This window comes from Molossus molossus, unplaced genomic scaffold (assembly GCF_014108415.1).
Source record: "Molossus molossus isolate mMolMol1 unplaced genomic scaffold, mMolMol1.p scaffold_m16_p_14, whole genome shotgun sequence".
In the NCBI taxonomy this organism is placed as follows: domain Eukaryota; kingdom Metazoa; phylum Chordata; class Mammalia; order Chiroptera; family Molossidae; genus Molossus; species Molossus molossus.
The window spans coordinates 31,748,262-31,771,624 of record NW_023425349.1 but is presented as its reverse complement, the minus strand read 5'-3'; the positions used below and the strand labels follow the sequence as shown (position 1 = coordinate 31,771,624).

Sequence of the window (23,363 nt, the reverse complement as noted above, 5' to 3'; positions counted from 1 at the left end):
CAAAAAATGGGGGAAAAAAAAAGAAAGTTGAGATGGACCTGGATAAAAATCCCCCTCTTTTGACCTAGTTATGAGATCGTCCTGAGAAGCAGCACCACGGAGGGAATGGAGTGCCGAGGAGGGCCGGGCCCCTGAGTTCTGGTCCTTCCCAGAGGCCTTCAGACCTCGGGCACCTGCCTTACCCTCAGAATCTAGTTTCTTCATCTGTGAGGGGCAGGGACATTAATCCTCACCCTGCCTGCTATCCTGGAGTTGGGAAGTGAACTTGAAGTACTGTCCATATGTGAGATCCCAATTAAAAAAATTTTAATTGCCTAGGATATCTATTTTTTTCCCCATATATTAAATATTCTCCTTCTTTCTTTCTTCATTAAAAAAAAAGAAAGAAAGAAAGCTCCATTCCTGGGTGAGGTTAAACCATCTCTAAGTAAAACGTATTCTATTACACTCTAATTCCACAGCCCAAAAAGAGCATCTGACCCCATTTTCACAGTTTGATGTCCATTGCCCTCCTGGTTTGGGAATGCTACATTTGTTAACAAGTGGGCATCTTGGTCCCCATATGCCCAGCATGGGGCCCCTGAGTCTGGTAGTGTTTCTTTAAAATGGGAAAACAGCAGGGACAGAAGAGCTACAGCTGTGTCCACACCCTAGTGGGAGGCAGTAGCATTCGTTTTTGAGGAAATACCACTTAAAAAAGAATGCTAAGGCCACACTTCCCGTATTTTTTCCCTAGAGCCATCATACTCTAGGGTGGCAGGGCTCGAAGGGACACAGGTAACAGTCCAAACGCCACATTCACAGATGAAGAGACGAAGGCCCAGAGAGGGAAGGGACCTGTCCAGGTCACACAGCAAGTTGGAGGTCAGGCTGAGGACAGCGGGACCCTCCTCCTTCCCTCTACAACACGCACAAGTCACAGAGCACCACCTATCAGTCTCTGACAAATGAAGTAAAGATTCACGGCTGACACGTGCCCCAGCCAGCCCTTTAGAGTTACTAATACACCAGGACATACATGATCTTCCCCAGGAAGGAGTAGTTAAAAAAAGAATGCTCTCACAGCAATTCATTTCAAAGGTCTAAAAAAACCCACATGCAGTCTGTTTTCCCCGTGTTTGCCCTGCTAAAAACTACATCTACATATGAATCTAGTTTGCATCTCATTTTGAAAAACATACAAAAGGGGTCATCCACAAACACGGTTTTTCCAATTTGTCACAAAGTAAAACAATCCATGACTTGACCTTCCTGTCATACTGTGATCGATGTTTCTAAGACCCTGGAAGAAAAGGGAAGAGAATTATAAGTGCAGAGCCTGCTGGGCACAGTTAACCACAGGTGCTAAATGGAAGGCGGGGGAATCACACTTCTTGTAGTTCAATGACATCCACTTTTCGGGTTTCTGTGCATGCCCTACAGACCTGCGTGAGGTCTTGTACACGTACAGTGTATAACAACAGTGGCTAAATATGGAATAATATGCATTACAACCACAGCAAATCCTTCTGCTTTTCATAAACTATCAAACTTGTCTTTATTTTTTACGGTGCCTGTGCACTGTTCCTCCAATCCTGCAGATCATGCCTCCCTGCCCTTGGCCTCCTGGGGGAGGAGCAGACGTCCCCCACCCGTCTGAAGCTGGCTGTGGCCATGTGACTTGCTTTGACTAATGGACTTTAGCGGGTGTGACAAATGCTGTATCAGAGCAGAAACTTTAAAAGAGATTGTGTGCTCAGCTTGGCCCCTTGCTCGTCCCCTCTGCCACAACAGTGGACATTTTCCACACCAGGGCTGCTCCTCCAGCTGGGTCCCTACATAAGAAGACTCGTGGAGTGGGGCCACGGCCGACCTGCTGCTTTGACATGGAATGTGATTAAGAGATCCATGTTGGTGGCCGTGAACTGGCGAGATTTGGGGGTTGTTAAGCAGCAAAAGCTGACTAATAGGGATTCATTCCCCAAGTTCACAGTCCGCCTATCGCAGGGGACAGCTACAACCCCAGCTCTCACCCAGGTGACTGAGGACTTAGGCCCACCTGGCCCAGGGAGATGCGGATCCTCTGCAGGTGTGCTGCTAAGAGGCACAGGTCGAGGACAGGGAGGCGGGGCCTGGAGGTGGCAGGTGGAGGAGCCTGGACCCAGACAATGAGGCTCACGTTGGCTTCTCTGCAGGTATGCTTACACACGGGTGCTGCCACAAGGACTGTGTCTGCTCTCTCTAGGAGGGTCCTCAGGAAATATTCTGCTCAGCCTCAGAAACAGAAACCACGCCCGCCTGTAACGTCCACAGCTCCATTTGCATGGTCGGTGGGAAGCCCAGAGGGATGGGCGTGTAGAACATACGAGACATACGACCTGCTAATTGCAATATTTTCCTTCTCATTTTGTATCTTTCTAGTTTCCTTGATTTATGTGTTTTTCCTCTTTTTTATTACACATCTTATAACCTATCTCAATGTCTTGTGACACAGGTGTGTAAATACCAGAATGACTTAGACGGCGTACTCACTCCTTCACATGCGGTCACCCAGAGCTGGGAAGCGAGGGGCTTCGTCCGGACTCAGATGGCTGACCGTCACCTTGCTGTGGGACTGGGCCTCCCCCACCGCATTGGCCGAGTGGCACTGATACACTCCCTCGTCTTCCTTCCTCAGAGGGTTGATCTACATGGCACAGTAAAACCACTTCCTTATTTAGTCTTGGTGGTACCTCTGAGCACTTATTCCTTTTCAAAATATGTAGAACTCACTCTACTTCTCTTCTTGCCTTAGCTGCCAAAGAAGAATTTCAATTTCTTTCTCAGGACCCTTTACTGTGGTTCTCATTTTAATGTTTGCTCTGCATTCCTGCCTTCTACTGCAAGCTCCCTGGTCCTCTTATTGAAGGGGATCGATTATAAGGAAAGTACTGCAAATTAAAAGAACAAAAATCCACTGCCCAAGGAATGGCCCACAAGGGTTCCCGAAGGAGAAGCCTTCACAAGTGCACACCAGAGAAAACCAGTTCCTCCCCACTTTCTTGCAGTAAAGTGTGGGAATGTCAGGGTCACAGGGCCCTTGGATGCTGTCCAGCCTAAAGCCCTTTTTACAGTTGTGGATACCGAGGCTCAGATTTGAAAAAAACATGGACTCAATGGCATTCTGAGCTTCTGAGCTGGTGCAGAAGAGTCACAGAACCTCTAGACACAGTGGGGAAGACACGCCCGGAGGGCAGACCCGCAGCGGCTCTCTCCTCTCTTGCTTTCTCCTGTTGGAACAACCTCCATGAACTGCGAGTCACTCTACAGATGGGAGGATTTACACGCACCATCTTGTTTTGAACTCACACCGATCATGAGTGAAGGGGGAGCATCGTTATCCTCATGTTACAGGAGACTCACATGTAAGTCACAGACTGTTAGAATCACTTGGCCCTTGGACGCCGTCCAGTCCAAAGCCCTGATTTTACAACCGTGCACACTGAAGCTCAGAGGTAGAGCGACTTGACCAACATGGACTCCTGTCTTGTCACTCACTTCCTTCAAACACATGGCATTCCCTCATCTTCGCAAAACCGCTGCAGTGGCATCAAGAGCCAGGTGAGGATGTAAAAGTGCTGTCTTCCCTCCTTATCAGCCTTGTGGCCTCAAGCAAGTGTATTAGTTTCCTACGGCTGCTGTAACAACTTACCACACACCTAATGGCATAAAGTAACACAAACCTATTATCTACACTTCCTGAGGCCGGGAGTCTGAATGGGACTCAGAGGGCTACAGGCAATCGAGGTGACGCAGGGCTGACTTCTTTCTAGAGGCCCCGGGCCCTAGGCCTAGGGGAACATCTGTTTCTTGCCTTTCCAGTCTACAGGCTGCCGGCAGTCCTTTCTCGTGGCCCCTTTCCTCCGTCCTCAAAGCCAGCAATGGCGGGTCATGTCTCTCTCACACGCCATCGCTCCGGCTCTCCCTCTCCCGCCTCCCTCTTCCACATTGAAAGGACTCCTGTGATTTCACTGGGGCCACCCAGATAATCTGGGGTAACTTCCTTATTAACGTCAGCTGACAGGAACCTTAATTCCATCGGCAACCTTACTCCGCTCTAGCCATGTAACAGAGTATCCACAGGCTCCGGGGACTAGGAAGGCCACCTCCTTCCAGGGCCCTAGCTCTGCCCACCACTGAGGAGCGTGTGCTCGCAGGGTTACTCTACCTCCCTGCCTCCCTCGCCGTTCTCACGGGGCCCAATGAGAAATGGCTAAGAACAGCTGTGAAACGTGTCACATGTTCCGGAAATATAAAGGGTGCTTTGTAAGGGCCAGTCAATAGTAGCCAGCAATCCTAAACAAATGAGCTACTCACCAAAATCCAGGCTGTGGCCTCATGGTCAGAAGGACCCCCTCGCACCTGGACAGCGATATTGACGTGTCCCCCAGGCAGGTCTTCCAGCACCTGGGTGCCCTCAGGAGACTGTGTAACCTGAAGAGGACAGGGAAACCAGGAGTGGTTTAGAAAAACCACTGGGAACGATCACCCCACAAACATCCTGACTGTCTTCATCTTCCCACTGACTTGAAGGCCAAAACCCTAGAAGCTCGTATTCCTAATAAAATGTCAGTCACTGAAAAACCCAGGTGTACGTACAGCAGCACTCCCCGACGGACAGCAAAGATGTGGACACCACCAGCATCTCGCAGAAGCGGTTCAGAATGCCATGGCCCTTCTCAGGCTGTTGGGACAAGGGACACCTATGCTGCGAACCAGGCTAGTCTCAAACACTGATCTGCAGGAAGACCTTGCTTTGAAATAGGATTAGGTTGTTTGCCACCAGCCAAGTCTTTCTAAAACCCAAATCCAGTAAAGTACTCTCTTACATCATTCCAGCTGATCTAGGCTAGATAAACACCAGAACTTTCTGGACAGCTAAGTGTCCAAGAGAGAAAATGCCACAGGAAAGATAGCAACTGCCCTTCTCTGGGGAGAGTTTTAGGGTAAACGTTCTGAGGCATCAACCTGGAGGCAGAGGAATGGTACAGAAGATATCCTTTTTTTATCCTCACCCAAGGACATTTTTCCATTTTTTATTCAGATAGAGCAGGAGGGAGAGAGAGAGGAGGAGAGAGAAGGAGAGAAACATCAACATGAAAGAAATACATAGAGTGGCTGCCACCTGCACGGCCCAACCAGGGCTGGGGACAAACTGCAACTGAGGTACGTGCCCTTAGCAGGAAGGGAACCCGGGTCTCTCTGGACCCCAGGCCAACGCTCTAACCGCTGGGCCAAACCGGCCAGGGCCATAAGATATCCTTTTAAATCCTCTGATCCACATGTAAAGATACACATACACACACACGGCCCTGGCTGGTTTTGCTCAGTGCTTAGAGTGTCAGCCTGCGTACCAATGAGTTGTGAATTCGATTCCACTCAAGGGCATGTACCTCAGTTGTGGTTCATCCCTGGCCCCAGTTGGAGTTGTGCAGGAGGCAACCAGTCAATGTCTCTCTCTCTCTCTTTCTTTCCCTCCCTCCCACTCTATCTGAAGATAAATAGAAAAATGTCCTCAGGTGAGGATTGAAAACAAAGATATGTACACAAACACACATCAAGGAAAAAGAAATTTACACTTCTCTCTCTCTCTCTCTCTCTCTCTCACACACACACACACACACACACACACACGAGTTCTTGGATATAAATACCTTCCTCCACGTGACGACAGGGGGAGGCACAGCCCTCACCTCACATAACAGGTACACCTGTGCCCCAGTGACGTTGTGAACACTTCGGGGTGGAATGATGACCACAGGAGCTGGAAGAAGACACAGGAACACAACCTGTACCCTGCAGGTCCCAGGGACCCTCCTTCTAGAAGTCCCTGCCTACAGCAAGCCTGCCGGCCAGCTCCCATGAGGAGAACAGCGCCAGACAAAAGCTCTCCACACACAAAGAACAACTCTTAGGGAAGGAATCGTGGAAGCGAGTCTGCCTTCGACCTGACAAGATGCCCGCGTAACTCCTCACTCACCACCTTTGTTCCACCCACAGGAAAGCGGATCCAGAGAGAAAAGGCAACTTCCTGAAGTCACCAGCATGTCTGTGGCAGGGCTCCCGGCTCCCCACACTCCCTCCCAGGGCCCCAGCTGCCATCTGCTTTTGGCTCAACTACACAACAGGGCGTTGGGTTCCGGGAGGGGCTGGTGTCACTTCACCAACAGCAGAGTCTTCTAACAGATGGGCTTTTCTCCTTCAACGTGGAGGGCATTTCAAAGAATAATGCCACATAGGACAGCTGCATCTTCCCTGGAGCTGAGACCCCCGCGGTCCATTCAAAATGCGGATTTGCATATCACAGACTCACAGACCCCATGCTGGGCCTCCCCCATCCCACACACCTCCCCATCCCCAGTGGCAAAACTGCTGGCCTGGAAGCTGTGCGGAGATTGGGAATCAGGCGATGTGCATCTAGGCTGCCAGAACGTGTTAGAGAGGAGAGGGAGGGTATGGGTTTGCTGAATGGGACCAATGTGGGCATCTGAGTTAGAAATTCTTAGCTGATACTCCACACTCTACCCTCCTCTCCGTGCCTGGCATCTGCGCTGCTCACACTGGGACTAAAAAAATCAAATCCATTGGCCTTGGCCTTCAGGCGTTCCATCAGCCCCTCAATGAACCTGCCTCTGCATGGAATGCACCCCCTAGCTCCAGAGGGGGTGGCTCTCATCGTGGAGGGCGAGAGGGTGTGTGTTCTAGTCCAGGACCAGGGGTCTGCACCTCTTTGACCTGCTGAATCATAGCCTGCGTTTCGGTCCAGGTGCTTCTACCTGGTCTCACCTGCACAAGACGGCAAGCTTGCCCACCCTTGCATCTGGCCCCACAGTGTCGTGGGCAAGGTGAAATGCGGTCCCTGGTGGGAAATGCTCTGCTCGGTTTTGCTTATCTGTTAGATGCGGATAACACCCCCTGCGACCTGGGGTTGCTGAGCTGATCTTACCATGTGATGAATATGAAAGTGATGGTTTAACATGACATGCAAGTGGGGGGCCGGGGCAGGTCTGGTAAACAGATGACAAATAAAGAGCAAACACACTCACTCTCACGCCATCCAACTGCAGTGTATGGACTGCTGGGGCTTTCCTGGTGACTCGAGGACAGCTGGACAAGCCAGCCTTGGAGAGGAAAAGGAGAACAAAGGGAAGGAGGCCGAGGTGGGAGGAAAGGGGAGAGGGGCGGGAGTGAAAGGACAAGCAATGAGACCCAGCTGGCTCCTTCAGATAGACTGGAAGCAGATCCTGTCAAGCTGGTGCCAAGAAAACTCTGGGAAACTGTCTTAGTTCCATAGAATCTCAAACTAGAGGGGCTTAACTCCCCGAGATCCTGTGCCTGACCAGATGCCACGTGCTCATCTAACCTCCACTTGCATGCCTCTAGTAACAGAGCACTCACGACCTGTAGAGCCAGGCCCTTCCATCCTAGGAGGGCTCTGCTGGTAAGAAAGCTTGTCCTCACTGGAGCTAAAACCCACCACCCTGTAACTCCCACCTGTGTACCCCAGGCTGCCCTCCGAAGCCCCCAGCCCCTGGGCGCCCCAAGGGCCTCCAGTGAGTTGAATACGACACGGAGTTCTCCCCCACAGGCTTCTCCCCTCAGCCTGGTCTGCTCACTCCTTCAGTGACACCCATCTCACCACACCCCCGCGCACCACACCCCCGCGCGCCACACCCCCCGCGCCACACCCCCGCACCACACCCCCGCGCACCACACCCCCTGCACCACACCCCCGCGCACCACATCCCCCGCATCACACCCCCGCGCACCACACCCCCCGCACCACACCCCCGCGCACCACACCCCCCGCACCACACCCCCGCGCACCACACCCCCCGCACCACACCCCCGCGCACCACACCCCCGCGCACCACACCCCCCGCATCACACCCCCCGCACCACACCCCCCACACCACACCCCCGCGCACCACACCCCCATCCACCTCCCAGAGTAGAACCAACATCCACCCAGGGAACCAAGGTCCTAGGCTTCTAACACTGCCCGTGCACCCCAGCCCCTGCCCGGCAGCAACAAAGAACCACGACACCCCTGCTCTCTGGCAGGAGCCCCATCTGCACACAGGACAAAGGGAGTCTGATTTATTCATGTCCTCCTGCCAGCGTGGCCTCGCCCGGAGCCCACAAGGGTCCTCGAAGGGCTCACTGTGGGCACCATCAGAACCACGACTTACTCCAAAGCCCTCAATGGATTCCAAAGGGACACTCAATCAACGTGTTTTACTTTTGCTCATGTAAAGTTATAAATTTTAAATGAGATTTCATCAATCCCTTTCAGGCCTAAACGAGTAAACCAGTAAATCACAGTTCATGCTCCTCTGCCTGCACGTCCCTCTCCCTCCCTCTCAATAACTGCGATTAGGAAAGGTTGTCTGGCAGACGCTGTCTTTGCCCCATTTCACGGCAGAAAAGACCATTTCTTTTACAAAAGAGCTTTTGATGGTAAAGTGACATCCAAATCTTTATTTTTAAATTTACACACAGCGCATTCATTCTCTGGCATGCAGGTCTCGGTTTGGACAAATGTGTACAGTCAAGTAACCACCGCCATAACCAAGACGGAGAGCAGTTCAGTTATCTCGAAAATTTTCCCTGTGTCTCTGTGTCATAGTAATCTGTTTCATGTTAACCTGTCTGATTTTTAATTGAAAATATTTTTATCCATAAGAGCTCTTTACAAGCAGTCATCATCATCATCATCGAGTAATGTAGTCATGCTGGGGGCTAACACTGAGGGCTGGCTGTGCGCTAGGCACTCTCTGCTCACAGGGATTAGTAACCCATTTGATCTTCCCAGCAATCTCACCAGCTGCCCCCTGGGAAGCTAGCCAGCCAGGGTGGCCCAGCCTTAAGTGGTGGAGGAGGCTCTGAGCCCAGGGGGCTGGCTCCACGCTCTGTCCACACCCTTGTGCCCTCTCCTTACAGGACACGTCCATGCACATCCTTTCATCCCCCCACCAGCCCTGCATTTGTCTCCACTGTACAAACGAGAAAACCAAGGCTCACAAAGGTGACGTGTCTGGAGGAACAGGGACTCAAACCCAGGCAGCCTGAGTCCACTAACTCCACACTGATTTTTCAATCCTCACTCGAGGACATTTTTTCTATTTATCATCAGATAGAGTGAGAAGGAGGGAGAGAGAGAGAGAAACATCGATGTGGTGACCCATCCAAGGCTGGGGACGAACTGCAACCAAGGTACATACCCTTAACTGGAATCAAATCCACGACTCATTGGTCTGAGGGCCAATGCTCTAACCACTGAGAAAACTGGCCCGGGCTCCACACTGATTTTTAAAGTGAAACATTTGTGATTCTGTATAGATGCCATTCTGGTATAAGAAAATTCCTTAGGGGCTGTGTTGGGGGTCCCCAAGACAACCCCTAGGTTCAATGATTTGCTCGGAGGACCATAGGACTCAGCATAGCTTTACTCACAGCCATGGTTTATTACAGCGAAAGGAGACACAGCAAACCAGCAAAGGGAAAAGGCACACGGGGCTCAGATGGGGAAACCAGGTGCAGCGGCCATGAGCTCTTCCAGTGAGTCACACAGCACACACTTAATCCCCAGCAACAAACCGTGACAACATGCAAAATGTCATCTACCAGGGAAGCGCACCAGGCACTCAGTACCTGAGGGTTCTTGTTGGGGCCAGTCGCCTAGGCTCTCTCTGGCTGCTACACCCCGAACGTCCAGGCTCCCAGAAAGCAAGCAGGTGTGCAGCTGTCCTTGGTTCATTTTAGGCAGTTAGCCACCATTATCAGTTCTGGGCATGGTGGAAACGCTCCTGAAATCCGAGCTCCCAGGCACCAGCCAAGGGCCACCCTGGCCAACAGGCCTAAGGATACACTGCTGTGCTGACTCTTTCCCACCCAGAAGTGAAACCATCCGGGCATCACTCCAAGGCAACAGCTCTTGTGAAGATACACATGAAATGGGTGATGTGCCCTAAACACTAGCGGGCATTCCCAGTCCTACTGTTCTCAAGGGCTCGTCTGAGTGTGGCACTGGGATGCTCAACATCATGGCTGCCTCAGGCCGGAGGAACCCAGGTTCAAATCCTGGCTCTGCCACACCCCCGTGCTATGACTTGGCCTCAGTTTCTTCTTTAAAATGGGCATGGGAGGCCGGCCAGTGTGGTTCAGTGGTTGAGCATCAACCCATGCACCAAGAAGTTGCCAGTTCAATTCCTGGGCAGGGAACATGCCCAGGTTGTGGGCCCAATCCCCAGTGTGGGGCAAGCAGGAGGCAGCCAATCGATGTTCTCTCTCATCGATGTTTGTGTCTCTCTCTCCCTCCCTCTCTAACATCAATAAAGAAAAAAAACAAAAAAACACATTAAATGGGCATGGGAGTCCATTGTCCCTCCTTTCCCCTCCCTTCCCCATGTGCTGTTGTGAGGAACAGTTACAAGACCCCTTGCAAACTGTAAAGGCTTCCATGGAGGGACCTGAGGACTTGGCAGGTCGTGCTCCCCCAAGGGTGGTCTTTCAAAGATGTCTCTGTTGGTGTCTGGTGAGCAGGCCTCTCGGTGGACCCTACCCGGAGGCGCCAGAGGCCACGCCCTTCCTCGGATGAGCCGGGGCAAAGCCTTGCGGCTGCCAGAGCTGCCACACTGCTGGACGAGCCGGACTTTCCTTTCTACCTGCCGTTGACAAGTCAGGTGGCTTTCCAGAGGGAGGACCGTGCCTGGTGGGCCCAGTCTGAACGTGCCCGCTTTGTCTTTCCAGCCCTTCCTTATTCGATACTTGTTTCCTTCTGTTCATACCAGCAACGGCCCTGGAAATGCTGCAACAGCACAAACCTACCCATCAGGTAACCGGAAATAGTCACCCAGGTATGTCCCAACAAAGGCAGCACTGTGGGCAGGCAAAACGGTACCAAGTCACCATCTGTAGGAGCTGGGCAGTTGCTAACTATTTCCTCCTTGTCTGCAAATGAAGATGATGACTTCGGCCCTCCTCCCGAAGGTGAAGGCAGAGAGGAATGTGACCGCATTAGTAAGTGTGCGCATCTGTACAAAAGAAAGGGATCCATACTATCATTATAGTGTGTGGTGTCTGACCCCCATCCTGTCAGCTGTGTCCTTGATCACCGGAATGAAAGCTCTTCCCAAATGCCTGTGAGATTTCTTTAAAGTTAATAGTGCTAAGGAAAGAAAGAATATCAAAAGTCATCCCCCAGGACCCCATCTGCCTGTAGGAAAAAGCACACCACCAGAGTTTAATGATCAATGCACTGAACAGCTCTGATAATTTATGCTAATAATCACCTTACGATGTAAAATGAGAAGCAGCCTAATCCTGCTCCCTGCAGCCTGTGCCTCAAACCCCTCCCTCAGCATGAAAGGCTTTTGAGCATGAGGCCCCCCTTCTTTGTCCCTCACAAAGTGGCATTCGCTGCCTCTCCTGGTTACCTGGTAACACATGCCTCGAAAAAACAGATTTCTAAGTGCAGCTAGAATTCCAACCGAGGTACATGTTCCAAGATTCAGGACCTTAAGAGCTCGCTGAGGCTTCGGGGACTCAGCGTCCTGGTGGGCACTGGCGCGGGCCCTGTTCCTGTCTAATTCAGCATTCAAAATGGCCAGAGTGATACAGGGAACAACACAGCCTTCAAAGCAATGATAGCAATAGCAACACAATGCCATGCCGCCTTACAGGTGAGAAACAGAACGACGCTTCACCCCTCAGCCTGGCACTTAAGGCTTGCGGTGAGCCTGTCCTAGACTGCTCTGGGCCTCACCTCCTTCCCCAACCACCCCACTGGGTGGCTGGCCAGCAGGCCCACTGTTCACACTCCCCACAGGACCTCCTAGCTCCACGCCTTCTTCATGCTGTCTCCTGCCCTCCCCCGTCCCTTAGCCCAGGACTTTCCTACTTTCTACCCATCCTTCAAGGCTCCTCTCATATGCTTCCCCTTTTGTGAAGCTACCCCTGTTCCTCTCAGGAGCCATCACCCGGGGCCAAACAGAGGAACCAGCAACAAGCCTTGGGGGGAAAACAGGAGGTAGACCCAGACTGAGAAACCCTCAAGACTCAAGAGCAGCCAGTCTGTGGCACCTTCCTAATCAGGCTGCCAGCGAGCTGTAGATGCATGGCCCCACCTGAAAAGAGCCTCACCTCAGCTGGGAGCTAGCCCGGTGGCTCCAGGGATTTCCCTCCTGCAAACCTCAGTTTTCCCTTCTATTAAATGGGAGTGACATCTGGCCAGGCTAGTTGTAAAAACTGAGTAAGAAGATGGGATGCAGATGAGATTTCCAAAAGTAAAGAATTATTCCTATGTGGGAACATAGTGGGTCTTTAATAAATGTGTTGATCAGAGGATTACCCTCATTAGGCATTTTGGGGCATTTCAGAGCATAGTAGGGAAGGGGAGCGTTTAAGCCCGAACGCTGTTTCCAAATGCTCCTGAGAGGCACGTGTAAGAACACCTCCCACACTGTGCAGACTTAATGTGCATTTACAGAGGCCTCCCTCTGTTTGTCAGGAGCAGAGAGAAGGAGTAGGTGAGGAGCTGAGGAGGGGTGGCTTTGCCCACATGGAGGCAGAACAGCTGCACTGTGACTCAGTCCGCTTCCCTTCAACCAGCGTCCCCAAGGGCATTGTTAAAAAGTGCTCCTGCTGCGTCCTCTGAACAGAGGACGGCTTTAGGGCAGCAGTGTGCTGCCCCTTTGCCTTAGTCGCTAGCTAGGAAAGATCCCCCTGTCCACACCTTCATGCTTCACCAGGACACAGGGACAGGGCCACACAGCCATTACAGGACGAAAAGCGACTGGAAAACAGTAACCAGTCTGTAGAGGATGACAACTGCTGGTGGGGAAGCAGAAGTAAATTCCGGGGAGGCTTGATGCCTGTCACTAATAGGATCATTAAAAGCAGCTTCTGTATTGCCTCCATTTGGCTCCATGAACATCTTTACGCCCGGGGCCCGTGCCTGAGGTGTGCCTCAGGGCCATAGATCAGAGTGGAGGGGCTGTCACATTTACTTGTCATTTGGTAATTTTCAATGAATTAAGGATATGGGGTTTCCATCTGCCATCTGGCCTCACTCTGGTAACCATGGCAACCACCAGCTGCCTGACTTAACACTATCAAGTCCTGTCCTGAAAGAGCACAGAACAGGTGTAGGAGACCTGGGAGCTGTTCAGGCTTTACTGGTCACCTTGGCCAGTCTCCTGCCTGCCCCCCTCCCCCCATCTCAGTCTCCTCCCCCTAATAGCAGATTTGGTCTAAATATCTCAAGTATTTTCGAGGCATCTCTCTCTCTCTCTCGGGAACAGAACACCACTCCAGGGAAAACTCATCTGAGACCATCTACACCAGCAGTTTCTGGGGACCTGGTCAGCATTTATGTCTCCTGCATGTGGACTGAAAGCGTCACCTGTCTGGAGACAAAGAGAACTGCCCGCGAATTAACTGCTGAGGAAAGCAGGTTGTAAAAACGAGTGGCAGAAACTAGAAGAAGGAATGAGACAGGACTGTTAAAGTGCCACAGGGCAGAAACAAAGGGACCTTAACTGTGACTACACAGGGGCTGACAAGGCCCAGAGAGGGGAAGGGACCAGCCCAAGGTCACTCAGGGATCCAGCAGCATGGAAAGTGCCAGGCAGCTCTCTCCTCCATTGGAGCTCCAACGAGGACTAGCCAGTGGCGACTTTCCTGTGCTCCAGGGAGGCCTCAGTCTCCTCAACCGACTGCACACTGTTTCCATGTTTCTGGGATGGGAGCCTTCCTGCCTCGTCTCCAACAACATGGTTCTCCTGGACAAGCATCTACTTGGAATGCTTGGGGGAAATAATAATAGAAACTTCCCAATGTCTGTTAAGGCTCTCCCCCACCCTCACGGTTTCCTTGTTGGAGCTGAAGTCATTACACTGACTTAGGCATTTAGGTCTGGACTTGGTCTCTAGGCATGGGCCAGAACCCCAAGCTGGACTCCTTGGGACTCACCCTAGATGATCCACTGCCCCGTCTAGGTGGTGTAGAGAGAGGCAGTGTTCCAAACCCTAATGGGCCAGCATTAGGTTTTGGGCATCCCTTTACTAATGTTTTGGTTTATTTTTGTTTGATTTTTTAAAAAATTACATCTAGAGGGTGGGCAGCAATAACATCCATAGATTACTTTACTGTGATGTTAACGAAGTTTAAGTTTCTACATCCCAAGCAATGATTAACCTTCGATTCCTTTAAAGTGGGTCCCTCCAAATTGTATAATTCTTGGTCCTACAAAACCTGGGTCTACTCCTGAAGGCACTATAATCTTTCAGAGCCAAGGTCTCCAAAGGTCTTACCTGTCCTAAGTGGGCCCGAGCCCTGGTGCTCGGCTGTAACTCCCGAGTCCTGGTCTGGAAGTCCTCCTTCTGCTCCTCCTCTGGCATCTTCACGTTCCCTCCCTCTCCATCCAAACAACCCACTCCTGGGACTTGGACCCAGTGAGGACCCCCCACTCCCAAACTACCAGTCTTGTGGAGGAAAACATGCCATGAGCTTGGTGCAGGGTGTGAGTTCCTGCCCCAGTCTCCTTGAGCACCCTACCAGATAAGAAACACCATTCCCTAAGGGAAAAGCGAGGCTTAGGCAGCACTGTCCATTGTGCAGGATGGTGGGGAGGGGCATCGTTGGCCCCACACCCCAGAGTGTTAGGGTCTCTCTTTCTCGCGCCTCAGTACAGCAGGGCGGAAGCCGGACTCACCAAATTCGCAGGGGCCGTCGCGCACCTTGTGCAGGTGGCCCGGTTGCCCACGGGGCGCGTGCCGGGCGCGCAGGCGCAGTGCGCAGACGCTGGGGTAAGAGCGGCCGTCGGAGCCGCAGACGGCGCCGCGCTGCGCGCACACGCAGAGCCCGGTGCCTTCGGGCGCCACCCCCGCGGCGCGGCTCGCGCACACCAGCTCCGGGCCGCAGCGCGCGCCAGCTCGGCCCCCGCAGCTCGCGCCCTCGGCACCCAGGCAGCGCGCGCAGCAGCCGCACTCGTCGCGCGCGGGGATCCCGGGCGCGGGGCAGCGCGCGGGCTCTGGACAGCGCTCCGGCCGGCACGGACTGCACTCGGGGCGCCGGCCGCCCGCGCCGAGGAGCCCAAGGCTCGAGGCCAGCGGCGGCAGCAGCAGAAGCAGCAGCGGGAAGAGCACAGCGGAGCGTGGCATCGTGGGCTCTGGGACGGCAGAAGCGCCTCTGCTCTGCTCTCCGCTCCGCGCGCGCGGCGCCGCCACCCAACCCGCCCCGCGGCCGCTGATTGGCCGGGGCTGCACCGCGGGGTGCCCGCAGACGGCTGCCGGCCCGGGACCAGTGCGGCGGGGTGGGCTCCCCGCCACCCCAGTTCGGAGCTGGAGCGATGTCCCGACACCAGCTGTCTGACACCCAGGCGCTCCTGGGGATACTGAGGCGCAGTCCGGAGCTGGAACTTGGCGGAAGTCGCTACAATAGAGTCAGTATTGCATATATGGTCTTCAGATCCAAGGCTGGCTCCAAATATTATGCCCCTTAATCCTCTTGGAAGGATACGCCGTTTTATTTTGAATTTTGTAGTTTTCAAAGTTTTATTTTCAGAAAGAAATATAGGGTTTAAAATTTCAGAGTTCACAAATGGGTGTAACGGTGTACAGAGGGTTTCCCTTCCACCCTGTGTCCCAGTGCTCCAGCCCAGCCTCAAGAGGGCACTCTCATCAGGTTGTTGGTGTATCTTCCTAGGAATTTTGCAGGCTGATAAAAGCACGTATGATTATATAGCTCCTCTCTTTAAACACACACACACACACACACACACACACACACACCTAGTAGCATGTCCTGGACGTTATTCTGTGCTTGGTTTTTCCACTTAAGGAATTTCCCACAGTTTCCCCACCTCTTATCATCTCTGAAATCGGGCCTGTTGTACAATCAGGGGAGCATTGTTTCATTAGCTGTCCCCCGCTTAATGCTACATAAAGTCATGCAGGAGTGACTTGGATACTAATGAGGTAAGGTGATCTATTTTGGATTGACTTTGGACTTTTAAACTTTGCACAGTGTACAAAAACTGCAGTTATTCAACCAGTTGTTTTTGGCCCTTTTGTTACTAGAATAATGCTATGTTGAATGTCTTGGCGCAAAAGTGTTAGGATATCTGTGGAGTGGGGAGTTCATGTAGGAAAGGCGGTGGAACGGGTCCTTGCTGTCACTTATTTATTCATGCGGTCCCCATGCCTGCTCAGAGCCAGGTTCTGTACACCAGTCCTGGCAGAGGACCCAGACAAGGAACGCAAGGGAGTCGTTATTGCTGGAATTTGATGTGTGGCCAAGTGAAGACAATGGGCAAAGGCAGGGATTTGCTGACCAGGCTTCATGGGTGGCTTTTCTTGCCTTCACCCCCTAGCCCTGATTTGTCCTGTGTTCTTTTCTTTCTTTTTCTTAGCCCCTAGAGATGGAGAAAGCCTCCTGGAGTCTTGGAAGACCAGCTACAGCACTCTTGGGTGGTGTCCATTTTGAGTTTTAAGCCCAGGTCCTTCCCAGTTTGCAGTCTTTTCAGGGGATGCTCATATCCCCAAAAGGAGCCCCGGCAGAGGCCACTTTATGTGGTGGTCAGATCAGGGCCAGCTAGTTGGTCTGCCCTAGTTCTTCCCTTACAGGCACATACAAAGGATGGGCATGGTCAAGCTTCATGGTGTAGAGGTAGGTGGTGATGAGGACTAAGTATAATAATATCAGCATTGCACTCAACATGGCTATTAGTGTTTATTAACAATTGGTTTCATCCACAGGCCGCTGACTTGACCAGGAGTGTCCCTTTAAAGTACTTACACTCCTCGCCCTGGCCAGTTTAGCTCAGTGGTTAGAGTGTCGGCCCACAGACCAGAGAGTCCCAGGTTTGGTTCCCGCTAAAGGCACGTACCTCGGTTGCAGTTTGTCCCCAGCCCCAGTTGGGGTTGTGTGGGTGGCAACCAGTTGATGTGTCTCTCTCACATCAATGTTTCTCTTTCTTCCTTTCTCTCTCCCTCCTGCTCTATCGGAAAATAAATGCAAAAATGTCCTCGGGTGAAGATAAAAATAATAATAATAATGAAGTACTTACGCTCCTTGATTCTCTGTGCCCTTCTATAAATCTCTCCTAAGGAAATATCACTATGTTTGAAGATTTCATTCTGGAGTTAATCACTACAGCAAAAAATTGGAAATAATCTAAATGCTCACTGGTATGCAATGATTAACTGAGTGTTGGTATATTCAGCAATAGAGGATTAGGTGGGCATTGAAAATGAGGAAGGGGATATAAGTTAACTGAAACAAAAAGATGTTGGTACTGTATTGTTTAGTGAAGTAGCAATTATAAATTGCATGTCACATATGATGGCATATTTGTAAATATGTAGTTGTATATATGTGAAGAAATTCAAGATGGTTTAATGATGTGAAGGAAACACCTATAATGTTAAATGAACAAAGCAAGACTTGAAAACAAGAGAGATAAACTCCATACTGTTTTTCAGGGACATCCTTCCCAATAAGTTCAAACTTTCAAATGGTCATGGCTGTCCAAAAAGAGAATGGACTCTTCCAGAGGTAGTGAGCTCCCTGTCAATGGGGAAGTTCAAGGATGAGTCTTGACAAGGAGTATGGAGGGGCTCTAAGAATCAGGGATTGGGTAAGCCACCATTCTCATGGTACAGTGTCTGACCCTGAGACCAGGGTTGTGCAAAATATGGTCATGATGAGCAAATAAATGTATACAGGAATGATTTGCCTGCTTAATTATGCAAACGTTGACCTACTAAAGGGTATCATTATTATGAAATTAATATGTGCTTCACACAGGTTGGGATACACAATTGCAGAGGCACATTTACACATGATTTGTGTGCCTTTTAAGTAGGGAGAGCATTATGTAAGCATGACTCTTTAAGAAAATGAGCAGAAGACTAGTTTTCCAACCCTAAGTCTGTAGTATCTGGGTGAAGAAAACCTTCCAAAGCTTTGAAGGTGATTGGTATCCATTTCCTTTTAAAAAACTGCCCCAAAGCCCCTATCTCTGGTTCCCAGAGAGCCAGTTAACACTGTGGGCAACACTTGTGAGCCCACAGAATCATGAGAAAAAGTGAGAGTGGATTCTCTCAGTGGGGAGGGAGTTGAGGCCCATCTATTGTCTAGCAAGGGTTAAGGAAGCTTTCTGGAAAAGGTGCTTTCTAACTTGAGTCTTGGGGAGACAGTAGGTGTTATCTGGAAGGAGGGCAGAGAGAGAAGGCAAGAGAGAACATGGTACAGTCTGGAGCGAAGAGAAAGCTCAGCCCAGTTGCAGAGCTGCACGGGGGTGTGAGAGCTTGGGAGGCAGGAGGTGAGGCTGGAGAGGACAGGAAGCCCGCACCACTGGCCTTGCTTGGGCTGCTGGATATGGTGGAATCCAGGTTTGGTGCTGGTAGCTCAGGCCTGCATTACTGTCTGACAGACAGATACTTTAAATGAGGGGAAGAGGATAGCACATATTCCCACGGGGAGCAGGGCGGGGCAGAGGACGAGTCTGCAGAAAGTCTGTCTTGGTTCTCCATGCTTCCCTTCAGCATCTTTTCTCAGGGCTTCCACCCAAATGCAAGGTTTGCGTTGTGACCATCTATGCAAGTCGCCACCTTGTGGACAACACAGGGATTACAGATCTAGAAATGACGTTCCTCATTGATTAGTTCGATAAATATTTTTTAATAATTCAGATGAGCAAAGTGCTGGGATAAAGTGCTCTTGGTCCAGAGAAGAGAAGAGAAATGCATACAAATAATCACTCCAGCCTCAATTTGGTTGGCCTTCAGTTTAAATGGGCCCCCCTTCTAGTGCTCTAGAAATGACCTCTGCAGGGTCTGACTTTCTGCTCCTGTCTGTCCCTGTGCAGCCCCAAATTGTTGAGGTGGCTCAACAATTTGTCCAGCCTACCATCTGGTGCAGTAGTCTCTTCGTTCTCTGTATTCCATCAGTGATAAATTTAAAAGCACCAAAACCCTCCCTAGGGAGCACACTGAGCTTAAGCCAGGGCCTTGGCCAACCTGGGAAGAGGGCACACTGTGTCCCTAGAGTGTCCATCCTCAGGGACTAGCATACTTCTTGGCACATGGATACTTCATAAATACTTGTGACATGAGTGGGGGCAGGCAGGTGGGCGGCCCCTGAGAGGTTAGTCCAGCTTTCCCGTGGACTTATCCAGAGTTAAGTCTAGTCTGGGAAGAAAACTTGGGGTCATGTCACAGAGGTCACTGAATGCCCAGTCTTTTTTTTTTTTTGCCAGAAGGAGGAGCCAGCCCAGTTTGTGACAGAGAAGGGACAGGATAGGAATATAGATTAGTTTTCAAAGAGAGAAAAAATGTTCTTAGTCAGGGGTCATACCCACTCCAGAAAGCCACCGATATTGCTTCACAGAGAAATTGTACTAGGTCTTCCCTATGTCCGGGTGCTTTTGTTTCTGAGTTAATGATTAAGTCATGTGTCTGTAGAACAAACAGAGGCTGTCCTGTGATAAGCGCTCAGCACTGGGGGACAAGCACAGCCTTTGTGATGAACTGCCACATCTCCTCTGTCACGTCACCGGAACTCTGAACCCTGCGGAACATGGGGCTGAGCACAGGAACCCTTCCTAACCTGGGTTCCGGTGCACTCAGTCATCTCCTTCCTCACTCTGCCAATTGATGCAGCAGCATCGCATGCCCCTGGAAAGAGGTCTCTGGTGGAGTGCTATAGGGCTCTGTTTTATTCAGTTTTGTTTTGTTTTGTTTATCAATAACCTGGACAAATTCAGCAAAAGAATTCAAATGCCCCAAAGCTTCAAAAAGGATGCATGCATGTTGGCTAGTAGAAGCAGTGTTCACAAATGCTTGTTAGATGTAGGTTAGAATGGGAGAGAGAAACCAAACGTTGGCATATTCTCCAGATCCATGTTAAGTTCTACGTTTGGATTCAAGACTAAACTGAGAAAGTATGAGAGAGGGAACATGCAATCTATCACACAGGTTCAAAAGGGGTCATGTCTGGAGCATGGTAGCCCCTTAGTAATGGGTCCTTATTACTCTGAATGAAATGTTGCTGAGTTGGAAGCATTTTATAACAAGTGTCTTAGTGTTTCTCCCACTTGAAGGTGGCTGCCTCCCCAACCTCCACAGGTGGTCAGTGGCAATTCAAAAGGACTCTTCCTTAATGGTGTGAGGAGAGGAATGTGGAATTGTGAGGAAAGCCACCATAATAATTCCAGAGTTTAGAATATCTGTTTGAAGCCTGGGCAGTGGAGCCAGGAAGTAGCTGGCAGAGGGGCCCTCCCAGAAGAGTTAGCATCTCGTGCGCCTGGAGGAGGAAGCACGTTGCAAGTTTTCCATGACGCATGTGGCGTGGATGCTCCAAGAACTGCTGCCTCCAGGCAAGGAGAGGGCCTGGTCCCAGAGAAAACAGTCACAGCGTTTCTTGTTTCTAGGCATCCAGGAAGAGTTATGTTGTACTCGATCTTTATATTTCTCATTTTTTCTTCCCTTTTTTTCAGTTTTGAGAACCAGCATTTATGGGGCCTCCCTTGTGTCCCTGACATCATGCTGAATCAGATCTAGTCATGGCTTCTAAGCCTGTGATCGAGCAGAGGAGCTAGACCTGGACATGATGAACTGTGAGGTGACTGTGTAGTCTCATGCCGGTCAGTACCTGGCAGAGGACAGGCGCCCAGTAACAGCGCATGCGCACTGAGCACGTACTGTGTGTCCGGCATGCTCCTGAACGTTCTGTGTGTATGAGGTCACTCCACCTCACATGTCCACGAGGTTGGTGTAACATATCTCAGATAAAACCAAGGATCAGAGAGGTTAACCACATACCTTGCCCAAAGTGACATAACTAATAAATTGTGGAGCTGGCCCCCAGGTCCAGGCTCTGAACCACTGCACCAGACTACTTCTCCATAAATATGTGTTAAATGGACAAATAAAGAAGACCTAAATATATGCCGTAAAAGAGATGTAGACCAAGCCAAGAGAAATGAGATTATATACTGGTGATGGGGAGACACTCTGTGTCAGATATTACACTCTAGGTAGGACTTAAAGGACAAAAATGGTGGCGGGGAGCAGGAGTGGAGGCTGTGTCCTAGGTGGGACTAAAGGGATCACGGTGGGCAAACACCAATGGCCTGCATTTGTCAGTTACGGTGCCTGCTCACTGCCTCCATGACACGTTCCCGCTCCACCGGGGCTGCTTAGACCGAGTGCTATGGACTGAATGTTGTTCCCCCCAATTCATATATTGAAGCCCTAACCCTAGTACCTTAGAATGGGACTGTATTTGGAGATAGGGCCTTTAAGGAGGTAGTTAAGTTAGAATGAGGCCATTAGGATGGGCCATAATCCAATTTGACTGGTGGCCTTTGAAGAGGAGGTTAGTTGCCTGGCTGGTGGGGCTCAGTGGTTGAGCACTGACCCAGGCACCAAGAGGTCACCAGTTCGATTCCTGGTCAGGGCACATGCCCAGATTGTGGGCCCAATCCCCAGTGGGGGACATGTAGGAGGCAGCCATTCAATGTTCTCTCTCATCGATGTTTCTATCTCTCTCTCCCTCTCTCTCTAACATCAATAAAGCAAAAAGAAAGAAGAAGAAGAAGAACAGGAGGAGGAGGTTAGGACACAGAGACACCAGGGCACACGTGCACAGAGGCCACGGCGAGAGGCAGCCTTCCACCAGCCACGGAAAGAGGCCTTGGGAGAAATCAAACCGGCCGACACCTTGAATTTGGACTGTGAAATAATGTTGTTTAAGCCACCCAGTGTGTGACATTTTGTTATGACAGCCCTAGGGAAAGCTCATATAAGGGGTATGTGATTGAGCCAAAGAAAGAAAGGCATAGAATAGCCTGTGTCCTACTTGGGGAAAAAGACAAACTGGGGCGGGTCTTTTCTCTTGGCAGCTAGAATGGCAAACCCTGGAAAGGAGTCAGTGCATGTGGGGGCAGCCATCGAAAGGAGGCCCTGAACTAGAATCAGGGCAGTGGTAAGTTGAAGCCACGGGAGAGTGGAAATCATAAGGAAGCAAAGAGGCTGGGCCACAGAGAGAATAGGTTGAAGCACAAATGCCAAGAGGGAGAGAGACAAGAGGAAGAAACCCGTTGGCCCTGAGAGGGGAGGGACCAGTCCCAAGAGTGGCCTCAGTTTCCAGCACCTTTCCCGTTGGGTCCCAGCTTTGCCGGGGAGTAATAGGAAGCCCCTTTAACTCAAGGTAACTTGAGTGGATCTCTGTTCCTTGCTCCCTAAAGATCCAGAGTAGCATGGAAGGCTGTGTTTAAGGATGAATACGCAGCTTTACAAAACCTGTAGATGGCCCTGGCCGGTTTGGTTCAGTGGTTAGAGCGTCGGCCTGTGGTCCTAAGAGACCCGGGTTCGGTTTCCGCTAAGGGCATGTACCTCGGTTGCAGTTTGTCCCCGACCCTGGTCGGTTGTGCGGGTGGCAGCCACTCGATGTGTTCCTTTCACGTTGATGTTTCTCTCTCTCTCTCTCTGTTCCTCTCTCTCTTTCTCTGTTCCTCTCTCTCCCTCCCACTCTACCTGAACAAAAAATGGAAAAATGTCCTCGGGTGAGGATAAAAAAACAAAACAAAAGAAACCTGTAGATGTGTGCAGGAGACCAGAGGAGATTAGGCTGGAAAAGAGGGTTGAAGCACCTTGCTGGAAGGCTCGGTTGGAGTGCTAGGGTAGGGAGTGCGGAGCATGGGACGAGGCTCGGCAGGGGCACGACAGGTCTGAGCTGCGCTCCAGGGAGATGCAGATATGCACTGATCCGAGGGCCCGGAGGCTGCAGGGCCATCAGAGAGCGCTCACGGTAGTCCAGGCAGGAGGTGGATCTGGGGCAGAAGCAGTGTGAATGGAAAACATGGTGTATTGATTAGGATAAGGACTAGCTCCTATAGCCAAATCTAAAGTGTATAATGGCTCTAACAGAGTACAAGTTTATTTGCTTATTCATATATTCTCAAACAGTTATCCCTAGTCTTCTGCAGTGTTGATTCAGGGACCCAGGCTCCACTATTCTGAACACCAACTCCACACGGGCAGAAAGAAAACTCAGAAGTAAACAAGACACACCCACACCCTGAGCACTCCGACACAAATGGATGGACAAGAACCATCAGGAGGCATAAATGAAAGAAAGGGAGGAGCCACAGACAACTTGTGGGTGATAACTGGCCTAGGAGCTGCTGGGTGCAGCGAACAGGGACACCTGGGGTCTAGTTGCCATTCCATTCCAGAAGATCACTGGGAAACAGGGTGGGCACTTGGAACCCATGGGCAATTCTGGTAATCGGGAAACCGTAACACATTCTCCACCACATCTATGGAGTTCATTTT

The 23,363-nt window shown here is 50.9% G+C and overlaps 1 protein-coding gene across 1 annotated transcript; it reads right to left on the bottom strand.

The window, feature by feature from the left end:
- Positions 1–2,515: 2,515 nt before the first annotated feature.
- Positions 2,516–15,182, bottom strand: IGFBPL1 (insulin like growth factor binding protein like 1). Its single transcript, XM_036261981.1, has 4 exons — positions 14,735–15,182; positions 5,673–5,782; positions 4,336–4,452; positions 2,516–2,665 (listed from the first exon to the last, which is right to left on the bottom strand). Exons 1-4 carry the CDS (start codon positions 15,180–15,182, stop codon positions 2,516–2,518), a joined length of 825 nt encoding a protein of 274 aa, XP_036117874.1.
- Between the last annotated feature and the right edge of the window lie 8,181 nt (positions 15,183–23,363).